General features: G+C 39.4%; 1 protein-coding gene across 2 annotated transcripts; it reads left to right on the top strand.

Moving 5' to 3' along the window:
- The first annotated feature begins 341 nt into the window (after nt 1–341).
- Nucleotides 342–26688, top strand: clec16a (C-type lectin domain containing 16A). 2 transcript variants are annotated; one of them, XM_083897075.1, is made up of 23 exons: nt 342–470; nt 1156–1284; nt 2054–2187; nt 2602–2750; nt 4339–4444; nt 7535–7658; nt 7768–7927; nt 8978–9028; nt 9191–9307; nt 11889–12135; nt 13171–13282; nt 13378–13478; nt 13593–13712; nt 13801–13910; nt 14218–14262; nt 14872–14922; nt 15050–15178; nt 15506–15626; nt 20200–20351; nt 20695–20899; nt 21434–21604; nt 22089–22226; nt 25699–26688. In XM_083897075.1, the coding sequence occupies exons 1-23, from the start codon at nt 397–399 to the stop codon at nt 26223–26225; spliced, it is 3273 nt and encodes a 1090-aa protein (XP_083753201.1). In that variant the 5' UTR covers nt 342–396; the 3' UTR covers nt 26226–26688. The 2 variants fall into 2 exon arrangements, with proteins under 2 accessions (XP_083753201.1, XP_083753200.1); XM_083897074.1 differs by having other exon boundaries at nt 7768–7942.
- The last annotated feature ends 825 nt before the right edge of the window (nt 26689–27513 follow it).

The following is a 27513-nucleotide window of genomic DNA, read 5'->3' as shown; positions in this document are numbered from 1 at the left end:
ACACACGCAGACTCGGCTTGTGATTGGTCCTTTGGTTAACAAGCTCTGTCGCGATTGGCCTTTGAAGGTGTCAATTAAAATTAGAACCGCCCATCTGATCTCGGCGAACGTGTCGAGTGTTTCAATCGTCACTGCTAAACAGGAAAGTACACTTTGTAGTTTTCTCTACTGTCGTTTGTCTGTCGTATAAACTGACCAGTCGTAGCAAAAAAAACTACAACTCCCACAGAAACTAAACCCAGACTGTAACGAAATGCCTGCTATCGCCGCCCATCACCTTCTGTTTGCTAAGTAGCCACCAGTAAGTGAAAGTGGGTGTAATGGAGAGTTGCGGACACTAACCTGAGCGACTACACGCGCTTTGGCATAAACATTAGCCCCTTGACAACATTAACCATGTTCGGCCGCTCACGGAGCTGGGTTGGAGGGCAGGGGAAAACGAAAAACATTCACTCCTTGGACCATCTAAAGTGAGTAACTAGCATCAGATACGCTAACGCTAGCCTCTGTGATAACTGGTTGATAACCCATGTCAGCGTTAACGTTAGCCCAGTTAACAACAGCGAAATCACCAGCAGCCATTTAATAGTTATGATACATCACAGCTGCGACCACTGTGTCTGTGTTGTCCGTATTCTGCTTGATTAATTTGATATACTCCGCTAGCTAGCTCGTTTTTGTTAGCTTTTCACTGAAAATCCAATCTGAAAACGTCTCTGTTCATCGTAATAAAAGTAACAGGTGTATATAGCAAAGGTTGCAAGAGAGAGGTCGATGAGCACACGCCTACTGAGTTCTGATACCCCGTAGGCAAAGTAACAGTATTTCACTACACAAACAGGGAATGAACAATTGACTCAAGATTAGAGGCTACATTTGTGTGACATATTGTTCTGTCTTTTTTGTCTATTTTAATTTACAGTTGTGAAAATGTGTATATATCACAGTATTATCATAGCAAATGCTGTCATTGTCCTTTTAGTTGATTTATTAATCTGATCTTTGTTGGTGGTGACACATAATGTTGGTGGTGACACATAATGTCTCGATCGCAATCACAATCTTTTGTCTAAGAGTCTAAATGCAAATATGTGCAAGTTCACCTATTAAAGGGAGTTATATATTTACTGCTTTCTTACCATCTTTCTTCATCAGGTATATGTACCATGTCCTGACCAAAAACACCACTGTGACAGACCACAACCGAAACCTATTGGTGGAGACCATCCGCTCCATTACAGAGATCCTCATCTGGGGGGACCAGAATGACAGCTCTGTGTTTGAGTGAGTCTTTTATATTGCATGATTGATATTATGATCTACCACTGCTCTAAGAAGTAACTTAACAATAATAATAATAATAATAATAATGCATTATATTTGAATGCGCCTTTCCATAGACATGGAAGAGTGATCATCTTAGATCATGTTTGATCAGCCAATCTGGAATTTAAATCCTTCTCTGTTTTAAACTTAAGGACCAGATCAGAGTCCCACTTCTGAAGATTCCAGAGCATTCATTCCTGTAGAATGCTTCAGTTCACATGCCATTTTCAGGAGAAAAATTAAAAATATTAATCCAAGCTTTTTTGTCATAATCCCATGTGACCACAGTGCTTTGTTTCTGATCAGAAGTATCCACCTCTGGCTTTGAAATGTAAAACAGGAAATGGCTTTTAGAGAATCCACAGATAATCTTGCTGCAGTAGCAATGGATGGTTGCTAAATTTTTAGTTCAATAATTTGGTACAATTGCAGTTTTTTTAAAGCGCTGAACTGAGATTCATCCTTAATGGAACGTCGTCCATCCTTCTATGGTAAAAGGAATTAAAGTGTTCTTGCCTTTTAAAATGGTAAAACATAATGAGGAATAAGATGCAAATAGTTTGCTCATGGCAATTGTGCAGATATGGTGCGTGTCTTGTCTTGTAATTTAGAGATATACAAGTAAGGGTTCAAATGTGGGACTCAAAGGATATACATGTGTATTTTAACTAATAATACATATTAGATCAAGTCATGATGAATCCTGTATGTTTGTGTTTGTGTTCAGCTTCTTCCTGGAGAAGAACATGTTTGCTTTCTTCCTGAACATCCTGCGCCAGAAATCAGGACGTTATGTCTGTGTCCAACTCCTCCAGACCCTCAACATACTGTTTGAGAACATTAGTCATGAAACATCTTTATGTAAGTATTTGGTTTTACATGATTGAAAACTGAATGATGAAATTAATACATGTACCTTATACTGTACATTATTATAAGATCCGCACCTAATGTTGTTGCTATGTAAAAGATGACTCAGCTACACTGTCATTTATCTTGTATAAACTAGGCCAAGTTTGCATTTAGAAAACTGGTGTGATATTAAAGAAGTAACAGCTGTGGTAATGTCTTAGCTGGAGCAATCTTCACTGTACAGAGAATACCTTCCTTTCGGCAGAGTAAAATTTAAGCAGCAAAGCTTTAATGTTTCAGATTTGCGGCGTTCTACAACCATCTGTCTCTGCTTTAATATGTTCTGTGTGAATTGTCTGGATTAGGTTATTTCTCTTCTCTTCCGTTCTCTTCTCTCTTACCTTCCATTTCTCCTCCCCTCAGATTACCTCTTGTCAAACAACCACGTGAACTCCATCATTGTTCACAAGTTTGACTTCTCAGATGAGGAGATCATGGCTTATTACATCTCCTTCCTCAAGACTCTGTCACTTAAACTCAACAACCACACCGTGCACTTCTTCTATAATGAGGTAAGGCCATTGGGGTTTCAGAGGGAAGAAAGAGGCAAAAGAGCTATAGTTTACTGACAACAACCCTTATCACGGGCTCTCTGTGAGGGACAAACACAAAGGAAGGAAGATATGCTTAGAAGCAAGAGAGTCATTGATGGAACAGATTAGTAAAACCACAAAATGGTCTGAAGAGGCCGTCTCTACGCAACATTAATACTCATGTTCTCCTACAGCTGTACGTAATAATTTCCTGTAAATTGTTGTGTTACATAACCTAGAGCCAGGTAAATTTGTCTCGAGGAATCTAGATGTTTATCTGTCTTTGCATTTTTTTTTGCAAGTCAACCTTTGTTTGAAGTTATCAGACTGCTGGTATTTATTGGTCTTCAGTTTTGCACATTTCCTGTGTCAAAACACCAGCTTCCTGTGGAGACAACAGGCAAACGAGTAACTTAACTGAACAACTAAAATGTACCCTTATGTGAGGAAATGTTTTAATTGTTTACAGTAATGTTGAAGACTGGCCTGTTTAGTTTATCCTATGGTATGATCATACATCAGTCATACGAAGTGTATGTGAGTGTGAGTAGATGTTTAATGGGTTGTAATGGATGGTATTACCAAAGACTACTGAAGAATGTGAATATTCTCAAATTATGTTTCAGCAGTATCTGTAGTCCCTTCACTGGTCTGTGTGTGCTGGGCAAAGTTATTGGTGTACTGTTGATGGTAGTTTTACCCCTGAGGCTCAAACCAGACCCAGCTGCGTAGATATCAAATCTCATGTTATGTTATGAAGTTATAACATCTTTTTTTTTATCAGCTGAACTAAAACTGAATCACTCTTAATAAGTCTCACACTTATCTCTTCATTTATTAATTATGATATTTAGACTTTGATGATTTATAGGTAGATTTCCACCAGAGGGCGCCATTAGATAGTTGCTAAATTGACTCCTCAGTTTCTGTCAGATCTAGTGGGAACATAGCTAGTGTTTAAACTCTGGGTTCGGTTTCAGTTTCAGATTTCTTCATTTATTGTGACCTCTGAGGGACTGTTGATTCACTGATGTGGAGGTTACAGTCACTGAGGAAGTTTTGGGTCGAGAAACAGACACTGACACACAGAGAGAGAGATAAATGGAAGATGTCACTTGGTCCTTCGAGTACTAACTGCAGCATGAGGTTGTGTTAATACTGTACATGCTGATGCAGTGTATTGGTAGATTGTTTGTAGCTTTATCCTTGCTGAATGTCATGCTGTCAGAATGGGCCCAGAAGACCAACATCCAAAATTACTGTGTGTTCTTAAACTTTATACTAATTAATTTTTTAACCTATATACATGAATGGCATACACATTTTGCATGTTAGCAGCATGCTCACTTATCCACATAACCAATTAACTTGAATTTGAGTTGTTCCATAAGGTAACAACATTTGAATATAGTACTTAATGCTAATTCTTTAACACCTGTTAAACCCAGTGTTACAAATATATTTAGTATTTCTCTCTCTGTTGTCATTTGATGTCTGAGCCTGGCAGTGCAATGTCATGCCTTGCTCTCACTGGAACCCTCCCTCTCTCTCCGTCTCCCACACACAGCACACTAATGACTTTGCCCTGTACACCGAGGCCATTAAGTTTTTCAACCACCCAGAAAGCATGGTCCGCATCGCCGTCCGCACCATCACGCTCAACGTGTACAAAGGTGAGTGCAAGGAACATGCATGCACACGTAGTAGCCACATACACACACACACACTGGATGCAGGGACTGCTTGCCACCTCCTCTTGTACCCTTTCTCTCCTCTTGCTGCTACTTCTGGTGCATGAGCATGACTAACAGGTAATGTCTTGGCCTTTTGTTAGTTATTAAACTCCAATCTATTAGCCGAACAACACCCCAAAACTTTAATTTAGTCCCAACTGATTCCTTCTAAGGCATAATTTTACCCATTTCTTACGTTTTCAATGGGTCTATTCAATATTCAAAGAAACACGAGGAGACATAAGACTTTTAAGCCAGCCACATTTATGTATGCTGTGTTTTGTGTCATCTTTCATAAGGTAGCGGCCTTTTCAAGTGGAATCCCCAGACATCAGGTCTTCCGCACTCACTGTAAACCTCCAACTCTCAGCTTAAATTGCTGATGAACGGATGCTTTGTTGTAATATTTCCAGTTAAAATTGGCCAATGTTTATTTTAAACACAAGTGTTTTTATTATTTATGTCCCTTATTTTACACGTTTCTCATGACATGATAAGTTAAGACATATAAGATATAATGAGCTAATAATAGGATATGATGAAGTTAAATAATCCTTTCTTATGCCTACTTTCGGCACATTCATTCAAACATTTGCCCTCACATTTGTTTTATGTGTACTTCAAGGATATTCAGCCAGCATTGAATATGCTCACAATTACATGCATCTGCACTATTAGTATGTCTTTTTTTATACTAACAAATTAGCTACACTCCATGTGCTGTTATTCTTGCTTTTACTTTGTAATGACAGAGTTCAGCATCACAGATTCATTGAGCCCATATTGATCTGTAAATGAGCTAACACTTGTGTGCTGTGCTGTGCCGTGTCAGCCTCTGCCTCTCCTCCCCGCCGTTTCTCTGAGCTCCTCACAGCCTCAGAGCAAAAAGCTGTCACTCCAGTTGCGGATGGGTGGTGCTTTGTTCTTCTCTTGTACATTACGCTTCCCTGTTACGTAACATTACATTGCCTCATTATTGACTGTGGCTTTGTGTCTGGTTCTTTATTTGTAGTATAACTTGTTCTGCATGTAACATTTTTGTACAGTGCAACTTTTTTTGATTACGTTGTCCATTGTCTTGACTCTTGTAACTTCCAACAGTGATATCATTGTGGATGGCACAACTGATTTCATCTATAATAGAAATACAAGTCTATAATCATGAAGCAATTATATGGAATGTACATGTATAAATAGTACTCTAGCCTCAGGTAATGAATTGTTTGGATTATGTTTCATGTATTTTACATTACTCTTATTTAAAATACATCGCTCTATAAATTATGTTCAATCCACCTTATTCCTGTGGGCCATGATACCTTTTCTGTTTTTTGGTGTTACTTTTATACCAAAACGACTTGACCACAGCTTGTATACACCAGCATATGAAGCCACTTTATTAACTCTGTTACACCCACAGGATTAAGGTGGATATGTGTTTGTTTATGTTTTGTGTATTATTTGTAATAATAAAACTGTATTCTATCAAATGAAGGAACATATCCATATATAGGCATCATACAGTTTTACTGCCATTCACTGTACTGATTTCTAAGGATTGGCACAGAAAAACCCTTATTGGTCAACCTGTAAATGGAACAATTGTATATTTTGGCTTAATAATTCACAAATTAACCCATTACTGATGCTTTCTACTCATCCACACTGTGTTGATATTTCTAACTCCAATTATGTTACTTGTACACCAGCTTTTGTTTAGATGTCATTCATAACCATTTTGTTTGTGTATCATGATGATAAAACACAGCAAAAAGTCATTTTAGTGCTAAAGTAAAACGTATCAAGGTGACATTAATTTTGCCTTTCCAGGTATGCTATTGTTTGCTGTTTATTTGTTCAGATAACTGCAGGATCCTCCCCACCTCACACAGCCAGCCACCCCCTTACTTACATTAACCCTGTGTCTGTTTCCCCCCCCCTCCCTCCTCTTCAAAAACCACTCCTACTCTTCCTCTTCTTGTCTCCCTCCTCCTCCTCCTCCCCCTCCCTCCTCCCTCTACGCGCCCCATCTGCCTAACTCCAGTTTCATGTAAGTTGGTTCCATTCATTAAGTGTTTATCTTAGGGCTGGGTATTGTTAAAACATGATTTGTTTTACATATTGTTGTCATGTCAGTGTTAGCTGATTTTATTGTGAGAATTGTCATTATGGATTGATTTGGATTCCTCCAAATATTAAGTTACTGCAAAATTTGGTTTTAAAATGAGTTTGCATCTGGTATCACATATCTGTTTGCTGATACCCAGCCCTATTTATATATAATGGTGTGTTTGTCATAAATGTACTGGTATGAATTTGCAATTCTTCTTTTAGACCATTCTTAATCACCCGCTTACATATATGAACACTCAGGAAAAACCTTGCATGCATGTCTTTTTAATTTGGTTTTTCTTGGGATCACTGTTGCACAGATTTAATTTCATCAGAGCCTCCACATGGTACTTGTGATGGGTTTGATAGTCACTGTGGTCACTGTGGTTATGGAGCCAGTATCTCCTGCATTGTTTTCTTACTTCACCCACTAATGGGCAAAGTTTGAATGACACAGTTACTCTGTCGCAATGTGTTGCTTTGTTTCCTTCTATGATGTAATTGATTCACTCATTTGTTCATTCATTACTTGTCTCAGCAGTTATGACCATGCAAATCTGGCTCAGGTCTTTCTCGGGTCTATAGATCGCTTTTCATGCAAACGTATTGGCTGTTGTGACTTGTGATGTGAAGTTTGATTCTAAAAGTTTACTCGTCTAATTACACCCCACGAATCAAACTGCTTTCTTCCACATGGGACCTCCCTTTACTTTGCATCAAAATAATCGATTGGCTGACTCAGTTCCTGTACTTCATATGTTTTTTGTTTTTTTTTATTTTTTTAATCTCTTAATTTCTTTGGTATTTGTTTTCTTTAAATCCCATTTAATTGTTATGGTTGGATAATCAACAATTACTTGTGTGTGTGCGTGCATGCATGCATGTGTTCCTTGGTAACAACATGTGTTCTCTCTCCAGTGGACAACCAGCACATGCTGCACTATATCCGAGATAAGACAGCAGTCCCTTATTTCAGCAACCTGGTGTGGTTTATTGGCAGCCATGTCATCGAACTGGACAAGTGTGTGCAGACAGACGAAGAGTGAGTGTCGTAAATCTTTCTTTTTGTTTCCAAGTGTAATTTTCTCACTGTGACCTCTCAGTGTGAACGTTGTTATTATCCAGGTGCTCACCTCCCTCTCCCTCTCCAGACATAGGAACAGGGGAAAGTTAAGTGACCTGGTAGCAGAGCACCTTGACCACCTGCACTACCTGAATGACATCCTCATCATCAACTGTGAATTTCTTAATGACGTGTTGACAGACCACCTCCTCAATCGTCTGTTCCTGCCCCTCTACGTGTACTCTTTGGTCAGTCCCGAGACGGTATGTTTTCCTTACATGCATGCTATGCGCTGATCAAGTCAAAGTATAAAGCATCTATCCTGGCCGAAGCTTTTTTTTTTCTATCTCTTAAGAAATGATTGGTTATAAAATAGTTTCATTGGATTTTGCCAGTATATTTTTTGCTAAATTGTAACTCAGCGCAATGATTAATGTCATAGTACGTCATTTACTCTTGCAGTTACTCAATAAATGATGTAGTCTGTTAAATGTCGAAAACAAATCTCAGGATTGGCCCTCATTTATGAAAAGCGTAAAAACTGGTGCAGATTCATTGTAAATATTGTACGCAACGCAAGTCTCACGTGTGATTCATGAAACCTGCGTATGCTACCTAATCCGGATTTACACCTGATCATCCTTTGATAAATGAAATGGGGTTGACGAGCTGAATTTTGAATATAATGTATCCATTTGTGAAATTACACAAGTCATCGTATAATAAAGCGTATTGCTTGAGCGGATCAGAAAGTTTCTTAGGTGCATTATGTTATAAATCTAAAGCAACTGGCCATAAAATCCTCCTAATATGTCACAGAGACTCAAAAATAATATTCATATAACAAACTGAACTCACCAACAACAACAGTACAGCCAAAATATTTGCATAAAAAAAAATCTTTTGCGGACTGCAAATGTTTATGTTTTAAAATCATGTTTTGGCATGAAGCACCACCTACCGCCATCTACCAATCATTGCAGTCAGTAGAGTCTCAGCTGCCGACCAACCACGGGTTGCCAGTTACGTCAGAAAACGAAACCTAAAAGACCTCGGTATTTTGAATTTGAATGTAGTAACCGTTTTTGGCCACATTCTTACATACGGCACCTTTAAACATGGCTATATGCTATGGAGAATGTCAGCACTTAAAGATAGTGTAGGTGATAGCAGTTATTCAGCTCCAACCATCAACACCAAACCATAGTTGGTTTCTTTCCTCATCAATCTTTCCTCACTCTCTCCACTCAGAATGCATTTTACTCAATGAAAGTGCTTCATGTGCTTCTATTTTTCAGTCCGAGGAGAGAAAAATCAACCCACAGGTGTCTCTTTACCTGCTGTCGCAAGTAAGCAACACACAAATAGTTCACACACTGAATGATGACATTGTTAAAAATGTATTTTCTAACAGAATTGACTTTGACATGTATTTGTTTCACATATCATTTCAGTTTTAAATGAATTTCTGTTACATAGGTTTAATAAAAGTATCGCTTGGTGCTTTTCAGGTGTTTCTGATCATCCATTATAAGCCACTGGTCAGCGCCCTCGCTGATGTCATTCTGAATGGGGACCTGTCTGTCTTCGTCCCACAGACAGACATACAAAGCACACACAAGAACATGGTAAAATACTAACACACACACACATACACACACAGTCCCTCACTGTGTATGATGTTGTTTCCCTGTCTTCTTTGTATCTCCCTCTTCTGTCCCCTAACCTTCCCCATCATAGTCCCCTCACCAGTCTTTTTTCAAATTCTCTTTTTTCCTGTGATTCATTTTCTCTCCCTCATCACCCTTCCCCCACTTCTTAATTTTTTTTTCGACTGTTTGTAAAGCCAGGTGGGTGTGCTTGAGGTAGTGAGCGTTTCTGAGAATCCTTGTGGTTATTCTGTGTGTGTGTGTGTGTGTGTGTGACTGTGTGCGTGTCTGTGTGTGTGTATACACGTGAAATGTATATCTCTTGAGGACCTTTTCAGGACCAGTAGTCTTCATGGAGACCAAAAATCTAGTCCTAATGAAAAAGGGAACTATGACTAGGTTCAAGTTAGGGTTAGTCATGAACTGGTCATGGTTACGGTTAGGGGTAAGGCTTTGTGTGGGCTGTTCATATGAATGGAATGGAAGTCAGTGCAAGTCTTTTAAACAAACCTGTATAAAACCATATAAACCTATGTCTTTGGGGACATATTGTCTGGGCCTCACACATTTAAAGTGCTTTTTTATATATATATATATACCAATACCAATACCTGGTGTTAGGGTTAGAATTGGGGTAGGGTTGGGGTTATGGGCTAGGGAATGCATTATGTTTATGAGGTGTTCTCACTAAGTCAAATAACAAGTTTGTGCATGTGCGTTTGAGTGCTAAACCCATGGATTTTGTAAGAAATCACAACAGTAGTAGTCAGACCATAATTAGCGTGTGCTCGCTCGCTATTTATGTTTTCTCTGTAAATACCTGTGTTTCTGACTTAACTCATATTAATTTCTGCACAATTTCACATTTAACAAAAAACACGCCTCTGTCTCTTACTGGAGATGTCTTCTTGGATAATAATAATAAGTTGAGTGCATTCTTTCTGGGTTGTGTTTGCCACATCCGATAGAACTACTGTTTTGTTATTGTTTGATATCTTTTTTTTTTTTTTTTCTTTTTTTTTGGTAGATGAAACAGAAAAGGCAGGGGCGCTACTTCTGTGCAGGTGGTCAAAATGGTACTTCCTGTTTGTCTGTGATGTGGCAGGAAATTAGGTCACATGGTGGAACACTGAGCTGGCTCACCTACCGCTGATCTCTTTCCTGGAAGAAGTTTGTCTCTCTTTCTTTCTTTCTTTCTTTCTTTCTGTCTCTCTCTTTCTTTCTCTATCTCTCCCTCTCTATCTATCTATCTATCTCTTGCAAATGCACCAGTTACAGGTGCATAACGTGAGCAGGCTAAAGTTGTTTTCATTTATTTCTACTTTGCCGTGAGTGTGTGCGTGTGTGTGCGCGTTTATGGTTCGTCTCACATGTTCCCTGACCTCCATTAATTTCTCAGCATCAGTTCAGAGTGTGTGAGCGGTTTACCAGAACATAGTCAGCTCACAGGTGCAACACACACACCGATACTAGTCTGTGGTTTTTGCCTGACGACACAAACACTGTTTTCAGCAGCAGCTGTAGTACAGGTCTGCTGAAACATACGCAGTGACACAGAGAGATGACATAGAAGTGTGCTGCCAATTATTATTCTATTGCAATAAGCCACTCAGGCTATTAGCATTATTCGGCTTAAGGGCAATATTCAAAAAAAAAAATAGGACTGACTTAAACAGAACTACAGACTGTTGAAACACATTTTAATGTCTGACAGCCACGTTGTGTTTTTAGTCGCAGTCCTATTAAGATTATTTCTGTGAATGCAATACATATAGAGTTGTAGCAGTTAACTAATGAAGACATTAAGCAGTATACAGTAAGTGATTATTCCTCACAATTAAAAGAGGAAATGAAGGTTACTCAATCATCAAAGTAATCGTTTCTTTACTGAGTTTTACTGCAAGTCTTTGCTCAGCATTTTATGATATAGCAGCTGTTTCCTGCGTGTGGTTGTATGTGTGTGATCTATATTTTTGTTTCACATAATGAGGGCCAAGTGCGAAGTGTGTCAGGTTCCAGTATGGCCTTGCACTGCGGAATTGACCTCAACTTTGACGATAGTGCACGATAGTGTGTAAGGCACAAATACAAGAAGCTATAGGCACATCCGTTTACAAGGTTTTTTTGTGTGTGTGTATGTGTGTGTGTATACGTTTCTCAGGCGTGGTCATGTGTGTGTTTTTTACGCCTGCTCATCTACTAGTGAAATCTAGCAGTGATGAAACTTTCTGGGAACAGGACGGTTACTATTGAATGCATAGGCGACCAATTTCTAACAAATGACACCCCTCATACTATCTATTTTTCTACGGATTGTTTAACCATCAATTCTTCTATTATTAAGCCCAAATTGTGCAGTATGGTTCAGGGTTATTACTGTACTTCCACTGCAGATGGGAACGCCAAGCAGCAAACAAAGTTTCCTCAGCTCTATCTCAACCAAAAATATCTAAGAAATCACACAATAAAAAATTATTTGATGAATTTTGTGATAAGCTGATTTTACTTTTCAGATATCATCTCTTATCTATTTCCTCTGTGTCCTTGTCTTCCTGTTCAGGCCAGTGGAGGAGGGGTGCGTCGGTTCACTAAGCCCATAGAGTCTTTGGAGCGCTCCTTGGAGCTGTCCCGCCACCGTGGCCGCAAGAAAACCCAGAAGAGGCCAAACTACAAGAATTTGGGCGAAGAGGAGGATGAAGAAAGGGCTGGGGGAGGGGGAGGAAGTGGTGGACTTGGAGGAGAGGAGAACTGGGATGACAGTGTCAGAGGAGAGAGGGATGCAGGTCGGGAGAGGGAGAAGGGAAAAGGTACAGAGGGAGTAGGAGGAGGAGGTGGGAGTTCTAAGGGAAACAGAGCGAGTGGGGAGACGGCGGAAGGTGAGTGTGTGTGTCCTCGGACACAGCAGTACAGGAGTGTGTTTGTGAGTGTTTCTTTGCCATCAATCAGACACCGTCTCCCATGATGCATCGTGGTTACCCAACAAACCACCACAGCAGCTGCCCTCGTCTCCAAACAGAAAAGAGAGCATCAAACTCTGTTAAAACAAAAACTTCAACTGCAAAGAAAAAGCAGATTTAATACAAAATTCCTCCTTGACTAGTTTTGAGATGATTTGCTGCATTCCATGTTAGTACCTTTTAATTTCCCCCACGGTTACCATGGCCACCTCAACCTTCATGGCAGCCGACTGTCCTTTTCCACGGTGACACACCATCCATCCTGTGCTCCTCACCTTTCCGCCTGTCTCTCACTCTTGTTCTGTGTGCATGCGTTTATGTTCATATCCATGGCCAGGTCTGTGTGCGTGTGTGTGTAGGTGAAATGTGGTAATTTCACTCTGAATTGATTCCTTCCTATTAGACTGTTTATGCATAGAGGATACGTTACACAAAGCAACATATTGGACATTCACAGAAGAGTTTCTGACTACATCATGAGCTACATGAGAACATATAGTTTCATTGATTGAAAAAATTACACCTACCATTGTCATCTGATCAATTAAAAAGGGAATTGTGAAGGCGAGATGGTTAATTTTTAAGTGTTCGCTTAATAAACTGCTAAGCATTGAAGATCAACTTTTCTCTCTAATAGTCAGACACTGATTGAATGATCGGCACATCAGTGCAATCTATTTCGTCACTCGTACTTAGTGAAGGGTGGGAAGGAAGCACTTTAGACTGTTCACAATAATCATGAGCACAGTTGTGACATTTGCTCATGTTGCGCATGTGTGATGTGAATGTAAATATGTATAAAAAATAAACCGAACAATCTTGACACTAGGCTACCTAATGTTATGCCACTAAGTACTAAGTGTGTGTGTATATTTGTGTGCACAGAGATCGAGATGGTGGTCATGGAGAAGTGTAAGGTGTCTGAGTTGACGGAGCAGAACATCACCGATGAAGAGAAGACGGCCGCAGCCACTCGCACACGTGCACAGAGGAGCAGGTATGTGCGTGCTGAACATGTTGAACATGCTGAACTGGTGTTCCATGCAAAGAGTGTGGATTGTTGATGTTTGTTTTTTTTCTCTCTGTTTGCAGACCATTCTTGGACATGGTGTACAGTGCCCTTGACTGCACCAATGATGACTATCATGCCCTGTTTGTCCTTTGCCTGCTGTATGCTGTCTCACACAGCAAAGGTTGTCTTTATTTCCATTCATAATGTGTTAATTTTTTGTGGTTTAAGTGGCTCAGTTTAGACGGTGACATTTTATTCTCTTTGCAACATGCAACATCTTCCATGTGTTCTGCAGGTATAAACCTCGATCTTCTGGAGCGGCTGCAGCTTCCAGTCCCTGACCAGGAGAGGAGCTCCTACAGCCTGGTGCTCGTAGAGAGACTAATCAGAGTTATGAGCCACGCTGCGCAGCCAGGTAACACACAGAGACGTACAAAAGCAAAGCCACTATGGAACTAAAAGTATTTGTTCTCATTACTTACCAATGTTGTTCCTTTGTATAGACGGTAGGGTGCGTCTTGCCACATTGGAGTTGAGCTGCCTTTTGTTAAAGCAGTCCGTGCTGTCTGGAAACCACTGTATAATCAAAGATGTTCACCTGGCCTGCCTGGAGGTACAGACCATACAAAACAACTACATCACATAACATGCATGTATTACACACAATCACAGAAACAGCCATAACAATCAATTTTCTTCAAGTTCTAACTCATTACTCAAGAATTATTATGTGCTAATGTTGAATTAACAGTTTGATAACTTCAAACTCTCCCTTACTCAATATTAATACATGAATAATGCTTCATAGATTTGGTCACGTGTTATACAACTTTAGAAGGTGCTTTCAAATAAATGTATACAACATAATTTGTTATCTTGTCTGACGTATTTTGTTTTTAATTTTATGTTTGTTCCTCAAGGGTGCAAGAGAAGAAAGTCTGCATTTACTGCGGCGATTCTACAAGGTGAGCGTCAACAATAATATGCACTGATATTCACCCGTTAACATGAACCAGTATTTATTATAAATGAAACCATTTGCCGGAAAATATAATGGGTAGAACTGAAAGTGTTTCCAGTTTAGATTCCTGTACTATACAACGCCATTGGTCACATAATGAAAATGCTTAGGGTTCAGTTGCGGCTTTCTGTTTCTCTTTGAGTGTCCTTAGATATCAGTTCTAATCAGGTGGAGGACCTAAGTTTGGCAGAGTCTTTATGGAGTCAGTCAGTATGCTGTCCAGCTAATCTCTGGTCTGTTGTGTGCAGCATAAAAGACACTGACTGTTACACTGGGAGGCTCTCAATCCAAGTGCTTGGTCTGCACGCATGAGATTAATCATTATGCTAATGTCTGAGTATTTGTGAACCAAAATTGGGTAATAATGTTAATTTAAAAGAGCTACAATGTTCTATTACATCACCTTTTTTATAATGATTTCATTTCCTAGTGGGATTTTACACACAAACACTCTCTAATCTGTGATAACTTTATGAATAATGGAGTGGAATGTCATTATTTTGTTTATTTGTAATGTATTTGTATTTGCTTCCCATTTGTTATGTTATCACAGGGAGAGGAGATCTTCCTGGACATGTTTGAAGATGAATACAGGAGCATGATGGTAAGTCATTCTGCTTTTTAAACATGTAGCCTGATGAACCTCAGCTTTGACATTTTTGTTGATGGTATATGGCTGCTGTGCCCAGGTGTGTGTGTGCTCTGCAATCATATTTGTGTTTGTGTCGCAGAGTAAACCTCTCAACGTCGAGTATCTAATGATGGACGCCTCAGTACTGCTACCACCCACCGGCACGCCTTTGACTGGCATCGATTTTGTCAAGAGGCTGCCATGCGGGGACGTAGAGAAGACACGCAGGGTGCGTCCACTCACACTTCATCACAGTCCATAATCCATGTCCGAAACTGTTGTCCTCTGTTACTTCTTTAATTCATTCACAGTCACAGTATTTGGTTGCCAAAAAGAGAATTTGAAACATAAGCAAATGTTAAGCGTTGAAGTCTGAAATAAAGCTCACATAAAGATCATGTGGTCATAATATTTTGGAATGCATTCTGTTTTTTGTTTTTTTTATTTTAAGTGGTTTATTGTAACTGTTAGACAGGAAACTTCATATCTTCAATATCACATGTCTGCATGCTTGTGTGTGTGTGCATGTGTTTTAACTTCTCCAATTTTTTCACAGGCAATCCGTGTGTTCTTCATGTTGCGGTCACTGTCGCTTCAGCTTCAGGGAGAACCTGAGACGCAGCTTCCTCTGACCAGACCTGAAGACCTCATCAAAACAGATGATGTCTTAGACCTCAGTAAGACACACACACACACATTCATGCATGTATAGACACAGATGTACAGTGGAAGTCTTTTTATGTGGTCAAAAAATAAGCTTACACTGATTTACTTTTCTGAAAGAGACTTCAGAGAGAAATAGTGTGAGGACAACATAAAGGTGGAGATTATGTTTAAAAACAAAGACATAAGATCTGCAAAGTTTAAGTTATTCTGGCCCTTTCCCCATTCTCTCACTCGCACATGCTCTTAGTGCAAAACAGGCATAGAATTAGTCTGTACAGCGTGCACATGCAAGCACCATCGACCACAACAGCATTGAAATGAGATGCTTTTATATGCACAGCTTCCCACACACAGTGTGACACCCTCAACAACATCTTAATGTACACGTGTGTGGATGCTATGGAAACTCGCATGCGGTTAGTGCTGTCTAACATAATCTCACTTGTACAACACAGCACATTCATGTGAACAGGAGGGTTGGTACTGACTGAACTTTGTACATCTTGTAGTTTATACATGATGTAATCAGTTTTGGTTGGGAGTGTCGTTATCTACCATTGCTCTGAATATTTCGGCCCCTTCAGACCTGGTTTTTACATCCATCATCAGTGATCTGATTGCAAGCAGACAGCCTTTAATAGGACTACAAATCAATGAACTCAATGCATCCTTGTTGCACCTCCTTTGACTTTGCCAGATCCCATCATTTACCAGGTTGCTTCCAGGAAGAATTGTTCAAACTTGAAAAACTAAATAATTCCAGGTCTGAGCAGGGTCTTATTATCAGCATTAACCGCACATGGAACTCGTTTTTGGTCTGCATCCCTTCTCCTACAGTCCTTCCTATATTTGTTCACTGGTTGTCGAGATGATTCACAGAATAAATTTGGGACCAATCAGATGCCTGCCTGACAACACTGACCAATGGATAAGAACCTGAACATTAGGTTCTGACAAATTCCTGTACAGGACTGTTTTTTTGTACTTATTTGAGAATATAGTGACTTTTAAAATGGAAAAGGTGTTGAATGAACCATCAGGGTGTACATTTAAACACAGGCTTTTATAAAAGTTGTTAAATGTAGTGCACATTACCTTTGTGTGTGTATCGTGCATATTTACGTTCCTCTTAAACCATAAAAAGAATGTTGTAGAGCAACGCTGTCTGCAATTAGTGTGACGACAAAAATGTTTTTCGTAAAGCTGTGCCTAAGTGTTTAGGGACACTTTTATCACAAATCTCACAGGAATAATAATCATTAGAAGTCGTGTTTTAGCTTAATTGTTCTGACTAATAAATTAAAAAAAACAATTAAATAAGTAGCCATAGTGTTGTCTGATTAGTTTCTGGGTTGGGTTATTATATTTAGCCTTAGATGAAGTGGTGACCATGAGTGTTCAAGAACAGGCAGGAAGTTCACCCCTCTTATTCCTTATATGAAAGGAGTCCACTTCCTCTTTCTTAAAATAGTTGATTCGAATTAGCAGAATAACTCAGAAGGAAAGTGAGGTTCACCACAAATTCTAATGCAGTATCCAAATTATACTGACTTGTCCTCTGAAGCAAGAAAAGAAAATCTAGTTGTTTTCTTTTCCTCTTTCACACTTAATTTGCTCTCCTTTTGATGCTTTCCATCTTACACCATTTGGTGGTTTGTTGGACTCAACCACCAGGATGAGTGGTTTTGAAAATCACACACAAGAACATTTTTTACTTTAAGTACTGCACACAAAGTTTGTGTTTTTGTCTGCATTAGGTTTTTAATCTTTGGTATTTCAAATGTATTAAAGCCGTTCTTGTACCAATGAAAACCGCTTCTTAGAAACATGCACAACACATGACATGTTTGTTGTAACTGGGTTATTAATATAATAGTGTTCGTTGACGTGGGTGAAGTTGACACATCTGTGATGACTGTGCTGAAGTTCCATTACTGCCTGATTAACATGAATTGTTCAAACCCTATTTGTCACGCAATTAACAGCTATAACTATCTCACAGATTCAAAGAAAGTGCAAATGAATTACTGTGTTGATGACCTAATTTAGATCCTTTGGCTTCGTTCATGCTATCCCACCAAGTTTCATGAATATTGGCACACAGCTACGAGATGATATCCTCCTTGGCTGAGGTAATCTTCTGATATCCATAAATGAAGAAATCACCTGTCAGAGAAATGGGAACATACCTTTTGAAACCAAATGCCTTTTAAAAGAGTCTCTCAAATCAGTCAGTGGTTGAAACTGTGATTGTTGTAATGTTAGAGCTATGATCATTCTTGCATTTTGACTTCACCCATTTGTGGTTAGAGAGACGTCTTTGTTGCCTTTCCTTTTCTGTGTTCTTTTTTTTTCCTTCACCGAGTCACTATCACTTTCATTGAAGTAAAGTCGTTGACTAAGAACACACTCTTGCAGAGTAATTGTGGGGAGAGGGAGGGGTTTTTCCTCATGGGTTGGGACATTTGAACCTTCCAACCACAAAGTCTCTTTCTACCCATCAGGCCCTGTTTCACCACAACCTATGTGTTGAATCAATAAGCATATGGTGCAGTGTGTACCTGTGTGTTGTGTCAACTGGAAGTGAACTGTCGTATTCCCATCAGCAGGAAATTGTCCTCAGTTGTGAAAGTTTACTTATTAAGCAAGGGGGGACCTAACCTTGGTTGCACACATGTGACTCAAAAGACACTAATTTACAAAGATGCTGTTGAACATGTGGTAACTGCATTATGATTGCTGAGTAAAACAGTGGTAAAAACTCACTTTTGAGTTTTGAGTTTAATTTCTTTCTTGCAATTAATTTTACATCACAGATTTCTATTGAACATGCCCTGGGTTGATTCTTCCTTCTCACACATGCTCAATTCATTGACAGCCGTAAGTAAGGGTTTGTGCGTTGTGGCAGTTTGAGTAAAGACTTAGATGGAGGGAGTGCCGTGTACTCGATGTTGACAACTGCTCATTACGCTGTTGTCTGGTGCCTGTTCTGTGCTTGTCCTCAATAGTTTCAGTCACATCTTGCTTGGCTGTGGTTGGAAAAAGGAGAAGAGGAGATTTGTTTAAAAGAAAACAACATTTCACAATAAATAATATTCGCAGTGAATTCTACAGTATGATTGATGATTAATTATGAAAGCTGGAAAAACCAGCCTCAAGACACAAGCAGGAGGATGGAGACATTGTGTCTGTATGTCCTCTTCCTGTTTGCTCCAACATAAACTGTTAATATATGTCTTCTGAGAAAAGGAGTGAATCTAAAAGAAACTTGACTAATACTTGGAACTATAGTCTACCATCTGACAAGTCTGTTACAGGAATTTTGAAAGACTCCACATTCCTTTCTGGATCAGCTGACCAAAGATGTTACTTGATATAGTCAACGAGTTGTCTTTTGCCTGTCTCACACTTTGAAGCCTTTTAAACCAGGCCACCTGACCCACCCCCATATTTTGTCAGCAGAAGTTACACAGAAGTTGTAGGAGGGTAGGTTTTTTTCCCTTAGCTGGTCTGGGGATTCAGTCTGTGAAACTTCCCTCTTTATGAATATTTAGCCATGAGCTAAGTACTGTGCTGCCTTTTTTTTTTAGCTGTGGTACTTTTTCTGTGTCTAAAGTCAAGTTCCTGGTTAACACATTGATCATTTAAAATGTGTTAATGAACCTCATGAGAAAAATCATGTGTGTTATTCATACCTCCAACAGCTGTCACAGAAAGTTGTGTTTTCCCAAAACAAAAAGACTTTAACGAATACCCCATTTGAATACGTTGTTGTAAAGTTTAATTAGCCAGATTACTCAACAAGACTTAAATTACAGTTTTGGACATCAGTGTGGTGTTACTGAAACCACTTGCGTGATATTTCAACCAAAACCAGTGGTTGCTGAACGGTGTGTTATCACTTCCGTATTTTTACGTTTGATTCTCTTGCAGATTTCATGGTAAACTGAAGTGAAAGGCTGAGGTGTGGGGTGTTCTCTTTCTTATCACTTCATCGTCATGCTCCCCGACACGTGGGAGAAAGGTGTCTTCTCTGTCATTTCGAATGTGTCTCTCATATCTACACTACCGTTCAAAAAAGTTTGGGGTCACCTATACATTTGTGTTTTCCATTAAAAGTCACACTTTTATTCATCAAGAGTTGCAAAATTATTAGAAAATATAGTCAAGACATTGACAAGATGGATTTTCTGGAAATGAGCCTCTATATACCTATGTACATATTCCATTAAAAAACATACGTTTGCAGCTACAATAGTCGTTTACCACATTAACAAAGTATAGAATGTATTTCTGGTTCATTTAATGTTATATTAATTGAAAAAAAAAAGTGCTTTTCCTTCAAAAATAAGGACATTTCTAAGTGCCCCCAAACCTTTGAACAGCAGTGTGTACATTATACAGTATAATTACTCAGCAGTTTATTTAGAACACACAGATACAGTATCTAATACGACAACTGAATTCTGTAATTATATGTGGTGATATTACTCTCTGATCTTTTAAGGTCTGAAGTAAACAGCCGTACCATGACCTGAATGACATAACAGTTCATTTACATTTATTTCTGTCATTGTTTCTCAGATAATAGTGACCTCATAGCCTGTATGGTGGTCAGTAAAGATTTCGGCCAGGCCCAGAGGTTCCTCGCTGTGGACGTGTACCAGATGAGTCTGGTCGAGCCAGAAACCAAACGCCTTGGGTGGGGTGTGGTCAAGTTTGCTGGACTCTTGCAAGTAAGAGAACATGTTTTCATTCAGAAGGAATCTAGTATCTTTTGTGAAACCAATATTGTGAGTGTTGTCATGATGTTTCTTGTGTGTTTTGAACCTTTTTTATTAATGAATGTCATGTTTACGTTTACGATTGTTCCTAAGCTAATTTCCTGCCCCAGCTATTTTCTACTCCTTTATATTCTGTATGTCTTTTTACATTCTGTATCTCATGTTCTTCCTTCTCCTATTTGTTTCCTTTTCTTTCTGTCACTTTGTCTCTGCCGTTGTCTGTCTCTTACTCGCTGCTCAAACGCAAAAAAAAACAAAACGTATGTCTGTCTGCCCTTATCGCCTCTCTCACCAGGACATGCAGGTGTCTGGCGTAGAGGACGACAGCAGAGCGTTGAACATCGTCATCCATAAGCCCAGCTCCAACCCGCACGCCAAGCCCCTGCCCATCCTGCAGGCCAACTTCATCTTTGCCGACCACATCCGATGCATCATTGCCAAGCAGAGGCTGGCCAAAGGTCGCATCCAGGCCCGACGCATGAAGATGCAGAGGATCGCTGGTGAGTAAATCGATGAGTCGTTTGGTCCAGGAAATGTCAGAAAACGTTGATCAGTGTTTGTCAAACCTGGAAATTACGATGTTCTTGAATGTCTTGTTTTGTCCACAAACAAAAATTATTTAGTTTGAATGATTTCTTTGTTATTTGGAGCAAAGAAGCAAAGAAATTATTCATATTTAAGAAGCTAAAACAATCAAAAATCTTGTTTGAATAATGAAAAAAGCTTCAAAGCGATTATCGATTATCAGAATAGTTGACGATTAATTTAGTAATTGATTAATCTTTTCAGCTCTACTTGGTACACATGCAAAAGAAAGCTTCACAACCCAGTAAATGAAAGGACAAAAAATAGAAAATCTTTTATCCATTAAGTCCCTGGTCCTTCTCTGTTGTCTCTATTCACACAAAAGTAATGAATTAATCACTATTTTTCTCCAAATTACACTTTCCAATCAGTCCCTTACCGTGACATTCCCCCTTAATTAACTTATTGTAAGTTCTGTATATCCCTGTGCTTTCTGTGTATACATGCAGCCCTGTTGGACCTGCCAGTGCAGCCCAGTGCGACAGAGGTGTTAGGTTTCGGTCAAACAACCAACGCTTCACCCAGTGGCCTGCCTTTCCGATTCTACGAGCAGTCGAGACGAGCCCCGAACGACCCCACGGCAAGCAGATCGGTGTTTGCCTCCGTGGATAAAGTACCAGGTAATTTCCACATCACCGGGGGTCTAATTCCAAAGAGTCAGTACAATAAAGCATTGGTGCTAATTTTAGACCCCCTTATTGACTCACACTGGATATTTTATGAGAACTATTATGATCAGTGATTGAATGCATGGTAACTGTTACTGTATTAAGAATTGTCACCATGAGTCTTAGAGGAAACTTAGTCAGAAATTTTCCCTTATCTTTAAACCAAGTATTGATAGAGGAAGTGGAAAAGGGTTTGTGATTTGATCTGTAGTGTTTGCTGAAGTTTTTCTTCTTTTAAATGACTTTACCCTTTTTGATGTCGAATATCAATAGGTGTCAATTTACAGTCAGTTCCTGACAAGTCGTTCTCTCTGGTTACTGCCGTTTCTAAACAGAACGAACAGAAAAGTTCAGCTTTCAGCACTGGGTGAAATTCTATTCCTATTTCATGAGGTCAATGTTTATTCAAATTTATTTGTAGTCGATATGTCCCCAGGTTTTGCGGTGGCTCACTGTGTGTCGCAGCACAGTCCCTCGCCCCTCTCGTCACCCTCACCCCCCTCCAGTGGTAGTGGAAGCACAGGAAGATGTGACTCTGTAACTGCAAGCACTATATCCGCTCAAAGCCCCACAGGTAACACTTCCGTTACGTCTACAGTCCCTTCTTATAGAAATCAGAGTTAGAAATTAGCCTTTTTTTGCCCTTTTTTTGCCTAAATATTTCATGCGCATTTTGGATAATTTACAGGGCAAAATGTTGTGAAATACCATGTTTCTTATTTAGAATAAACTTTCATGTGACCTGCGCTACCATACCGGTATAGATTCTAAACCTGAAATTAATCAAACTGAAAGTTATATTGCATTGACCAATATTAGATTATTACTTCGTTTCAGTTTGAATATTATAATCAAAGTAGGTAACTCTTTCTTTTACAGTCCCCTAATTGAATTCCCCTAAATGAATTTACATAAGTGTCAGGTAATTGCTAATGGTAATAAGAAAGTAAATACAATCAAACTATTGCCAACATGTGGGGTATTTACCCGGTAACTATATGGTAAATGTTAGTGTATTATTGGGTTATAAGCTGGTAATAATAATATCTACCCTTGTAGATTTACCTACTTATCACCAGTAGTTATTACCAATAACGCTTTATAATTTACTGGGTAAATACCCAGTATTTTGGTCATTGGTTTTCATTGTTTTTAACTTCTTATTATAGGTTAATACCTATTAACACATTTCTGTTACCATATGTTTACTGGATAAATAGCTAGTAATTAGGGGACTGTACCTACCTTCTTATTACCAGCGGTAATTACCCAATAACACACTTTAATTTACTTTATAGTTACCAGGTAAATGCCCAGTATTTTGGCCATAGTTTCATTGTATTTACTTTTTATTACCATTGGTAATTACCTAGTAACACTTTTGTGTTACAATGAATTTACCAAGTAAATACCTGGTAGGGGACTGTAAAAGAAAGGGTTACCTAAAAGTAATATAGTTCTGAAAGTACATGACAATCACTACAAGAAATCATTACCGAGCATCTGTTAAATGTATCTAAACTGAAATCCTGAAATACTTTTGTAGGATTACAGGGTTGTGATGTGTGTGTGCTACAAAAACCTTCGCTTCATCTGCTTTTCAGGGGCATTAAAATCTCCCGTCCTGCAAATTTTCAAGAGCTATTTTGGAAATGTCAAGGGCATTTTGCCCTGACTAAATTCCTTCTCTGATAGGAACTGCATCATAGTCCAGAATCTGTGTGTTCTAATAATAATAATACACAGATTCTCGAGGAGAGAGTAAATCAGTTTTTTGGGGGGAAAATGACAAATGACTTATGGCTACATCACCAATGTTTTATCAGCACTATACCACAGTCACACACCTGAGTATTAGCTGTCACTATAATACAACTATATGCAGAGATTACAGTGGCTTGCACTGGTGCATTCCGGAAAAGTCATTTTTATGTCGTAATCTCCCAGCACTTATTTTATAGATGAGTGTGAGACTTTAAACTTAAGTGCATAATTTACATCAACCCAACAATTGCATCCCCATCTACACCCACTCTGCTGAGAAGATATTTGCATATAGAGCAGTGAAATTTCACAAGTTGAGATGCATTTATATATGCCCAGATGTGTGCACTGTGTGTCTACCTGTGCTGTTCCTTTCTATGCAATTGCTGACACACACATATATGCACCTGTTCAACTGGTTATAGAGGGAATTTGTGCCACAGACATACTGTGTGTGCACAACACATAGTTTGAAGATTCACGTTAACTCCACTGACGACCAGAGCCTGTGTTGTTTTACCTCTCATGTGTAAGAGTAAGTAAGTAAACTTATACCAAGAGAGAGAGAGATACGTGTTAAAACCTCACATTGGCTCACATTTAAATGGATCCATAAAGGCATGTCAAACATCTCATCACAAACATTTATTTGAGTTGACTCTTATTCGGTTATACAGGAGCAAGATCTTTTCACATACTCTCAATTACTGGGTTGTTTTAAGGACTATATTCACTTTAAATTGTCTTTGCTTATAATAACTTGAAGTGCATGAGTGCACTGGAAAAAGTCCATGGTGCATGGAAGTTGAAGTGCTGAATGACGCAGCACTTCATTGTTGTTGTTCTCCTCACAAACTACACTTGTTAGATAACAACTATCAGTGCTGTTGCTGCCCCTTCTTGTGCTAACTCTTCTTGCTTCTCCTCTGCACCGATGACACATTTGAAACAAGCTCAGCCTTATTCTTTACTCTAGAAAGAATGAAAGCAAAAGGGGAGGGGCTTTCTAAGTTTGCCTGAAGTGAAATGTTTAGCAAAATTCTGAAGAAACTTCCCTGGAATCAATATTCCAGGAAAGTGAATTGTTTTTGTGTTTTTTTTTTAGTTTCAGTTGCATAAGATGGTTCATTTAATCTGTTGTCTAACTTATCAGCAAACCATACTTTTTCCCTTTGTTAAATCGCTGGCTAAAAATGATATACTGGTATATTTAAACACTATATATCCTGTTATTTATAACCACACACTAACACAGCCACTGCAAACTGCTCCATAACCTTTTTCATGCTTGTTAATTGCATCTTTGCATCCACCATCTGAAGCATGTATTAACAAGTCTGACAGTCGATGATAGGTCTGTTGTCGGGGTACGTGTTTGTCTGTGTGTACTTGTACTGCCATAAACACTGACCTTGTCAGGACCAGTAGTCCTCATGGAGACCAAAACCTGGTCCTAATGAGGCGGAATCTCCGTTCTGAGGAACTGGATAAGTTTTAGACTGAGGATTTAAATTATAGTTAGGTTAAGGGTGGGCATTATCTGACTGTGGTTAAGGATAATACTATATTTAGGCAGAATGCAGAAGTACACTACCGTTCAAAAGTTTTGGGTCACTTAGAAATCGGCTTATTTTTGAAGGAAAAGCACTTTTTTTTTTCTTTTTTTTTTCAATGAATATAACTTTCAATGAATCAGAAATGCACTCTATGCATAATGTGGTAAACGACTATTCTAGCTGCAAACGTCTGTTTTTTAATGGAATATGTACATAGGTGTATTTTCCAGCAACCATCTCTCCAGTGTTCTAATGGTACATTGTGTTTGCTAATCGCGTTAGAAGGCTATTGGATGATTTTTAAAAAAACCTTGAAAACAGTTTTGCTAATTCTTTGACTATATTTTCTATTTGTTTTGCAACTCTTTTGATGAATAAAAGTGTGACTTTTAATGGGAAACACAAAAAAACTGTATAGGTGACCCCAAACCTTTTGAGCGGTAGTGTATAGCTACGCTAACCTGTGTGTTAGCGTAACCACCTGGAGCACAGCAGGTCAGCCTCGCTCTCTCTACACTGTGCTCGCCTTAATAGAGGAGACATTGCTTTCCTGTCCTCTGCAAAGAATCAAACACAAGCATGGATTTACAACAAGGTATAAACAGTATTGTGTGATTCTAGTTCACATTTGATAATGTATTGATTCAGAAAAAGAATGTATCTTTTGAGGTTTTTGTCCTTACGGTAAACCTGTGCCTCAATCTGTCCTCTCCTCCGCTCCACTAGATGATGGCACATTTTTGGACCACACGCCGCCATTATCCTCAGGTGGAGAAGGAGGTGGAGATGTAACTCCAGTCTACTCGTCTACTCCTTCAACCCCACTCCCGACTCACGCCCTCGCCCCGAGCCTCACGCCAGCTTCCCAGCCCACCATCTCCCTCCTCACCGACAACAACGCGGACAGCCTCAGCGTGGAGTCGCTCACGCTGCTGCCGCCTGCCGACTCGCCGCACCTGCACCCGTGCACCAGCCACAGTCCGGCGACGCTCTCCCTCCTCCAGAGACCGGGCGCCTCCATCGCAGAGGAGGAAGAGGAAGAGGAGGAGTCACTGATGGATGTGACGGTAAAAGAGGAAGCCTCGACGACAGAGTTGGTCACACCCGTTGACGAGGCCGCAGAAGGTGAGGACACACATTCAGAGGCGGACAGAGACTCGATCTCTGCTGCACCGCTGCAAACGACAGACGACTCCATAGAGAACGCAGAAGACACAGAGACTGACACGCTAGACTCACCAGAGCTGGATTAAACATGTAAAGTTTATGCACTTAAAATCATCTCTGACAGTGAAAGTGAGGTAGTGTAACTATCCTGCTTGGCTGCAGTATATTTTCACGATGCGACGTGTTGGACTTGTGTGACGTGGAGGCTATTTTTTTGGGAGGCGTCTTTCTCAACATTTGTCTCGAAGAGAGAGACTTGTGTTTTTTTTTATGCACAGAGAGAACACAAGATAACAGACACTGGTCCAACTCAAGGGAGGCTCAAAAGCACATTTGGGTTTTTGTGCACTCGTCCTGTCGTGAGATTGTTTTTAGCGCGTGTGTTAATGCGCACAACCAGCAATGTTTTGTACTCATCCTGATCGATACACACACACACCATTTTTGCATCTTATGTTCACACAACAGTACCCTAACAGGTAACACTTTATATTAAATACACACTATTAGCATGAGTTAAGCATTAATAAATATTCAATTCATCATTTATAACGCATGAATGCTCATTCGTATGTAGTTTATAAACACAGTTTTAAATGTTTTATTCGGTATCCAAATAGCTGCTGTACTCAAGCAGCCAATCAGCATCCACCTCAAACAAACGAGACTTTTCCTCAGTACATGCTAACACAGCTGTGTATAAACTACGTACTAATGAGTATCCATGCGTTATATGTGATGAATTCAATATTTATCAATGCTTAACTAATGCTGATAGTGTGTACTTATTATAAAGTGTTTCCCTATAATGCTAATAAGTATACAGTGCACACACAGTCGGCTTTTATTCTCTGCATGTCACACCCATGAGCAGTTACTGCCACCAAGAACTGCCACTGGGTTTGTGTGTGTGTGTGATGTAAATCTAAAATAACGCTAATAATCTGCTAGTTTCTTAGTTTCCAATTGGTGCCCATTAGGAGGAGGAAGTGGTCATTCTGTGTCAATAGTTTCTTCATGTGCGGGCGGCTGGGACATGAACAAAAGCTTCTATTTCTGCTTCCACGAGTCCCTGGTTTTCTGAGAACCTCAAGGTTTTGGAATGACTGTGGAGATTAAATCGTGTGTGCGTTCACAGAAATGATTCAGCGACTCACCAGTCAGCAGAAGCGCTGGCAAAATGATTGGTTTTAAAGAAGCTGCTCAACAGGTGGTACAGTATTAATACGGCGAAATTTGACGATCTCTCTTCAGTCGCTTGGTTGTTCATTTTTATACATGTTTTTATAGTTTGAAAAAAAAAAAAACAACGCGGACGTTTCAGGGTCGTTATATGATATAGTTCGCTGAAACGGTTGAAACGTTAAATTTGCT

This window comes from Microchirus variegatus, assembly GCF_963457635.1.
Source record: "Microchirus variegatus genome assembly, chromosome: 10".
In the NCBI taxonomy this organism is placed as follows: Eukaryota; Metazoa; Chordata; class Actinopteri; order Pleuronectiformes; family Soleidae; genus Microchirus; species Microchirus variegatus.
The sequence above is the reverse complement of the archived record's forward strand: the minus strand, read 5'-3'. Positions and strand labels throughout refer to the sequence as shown.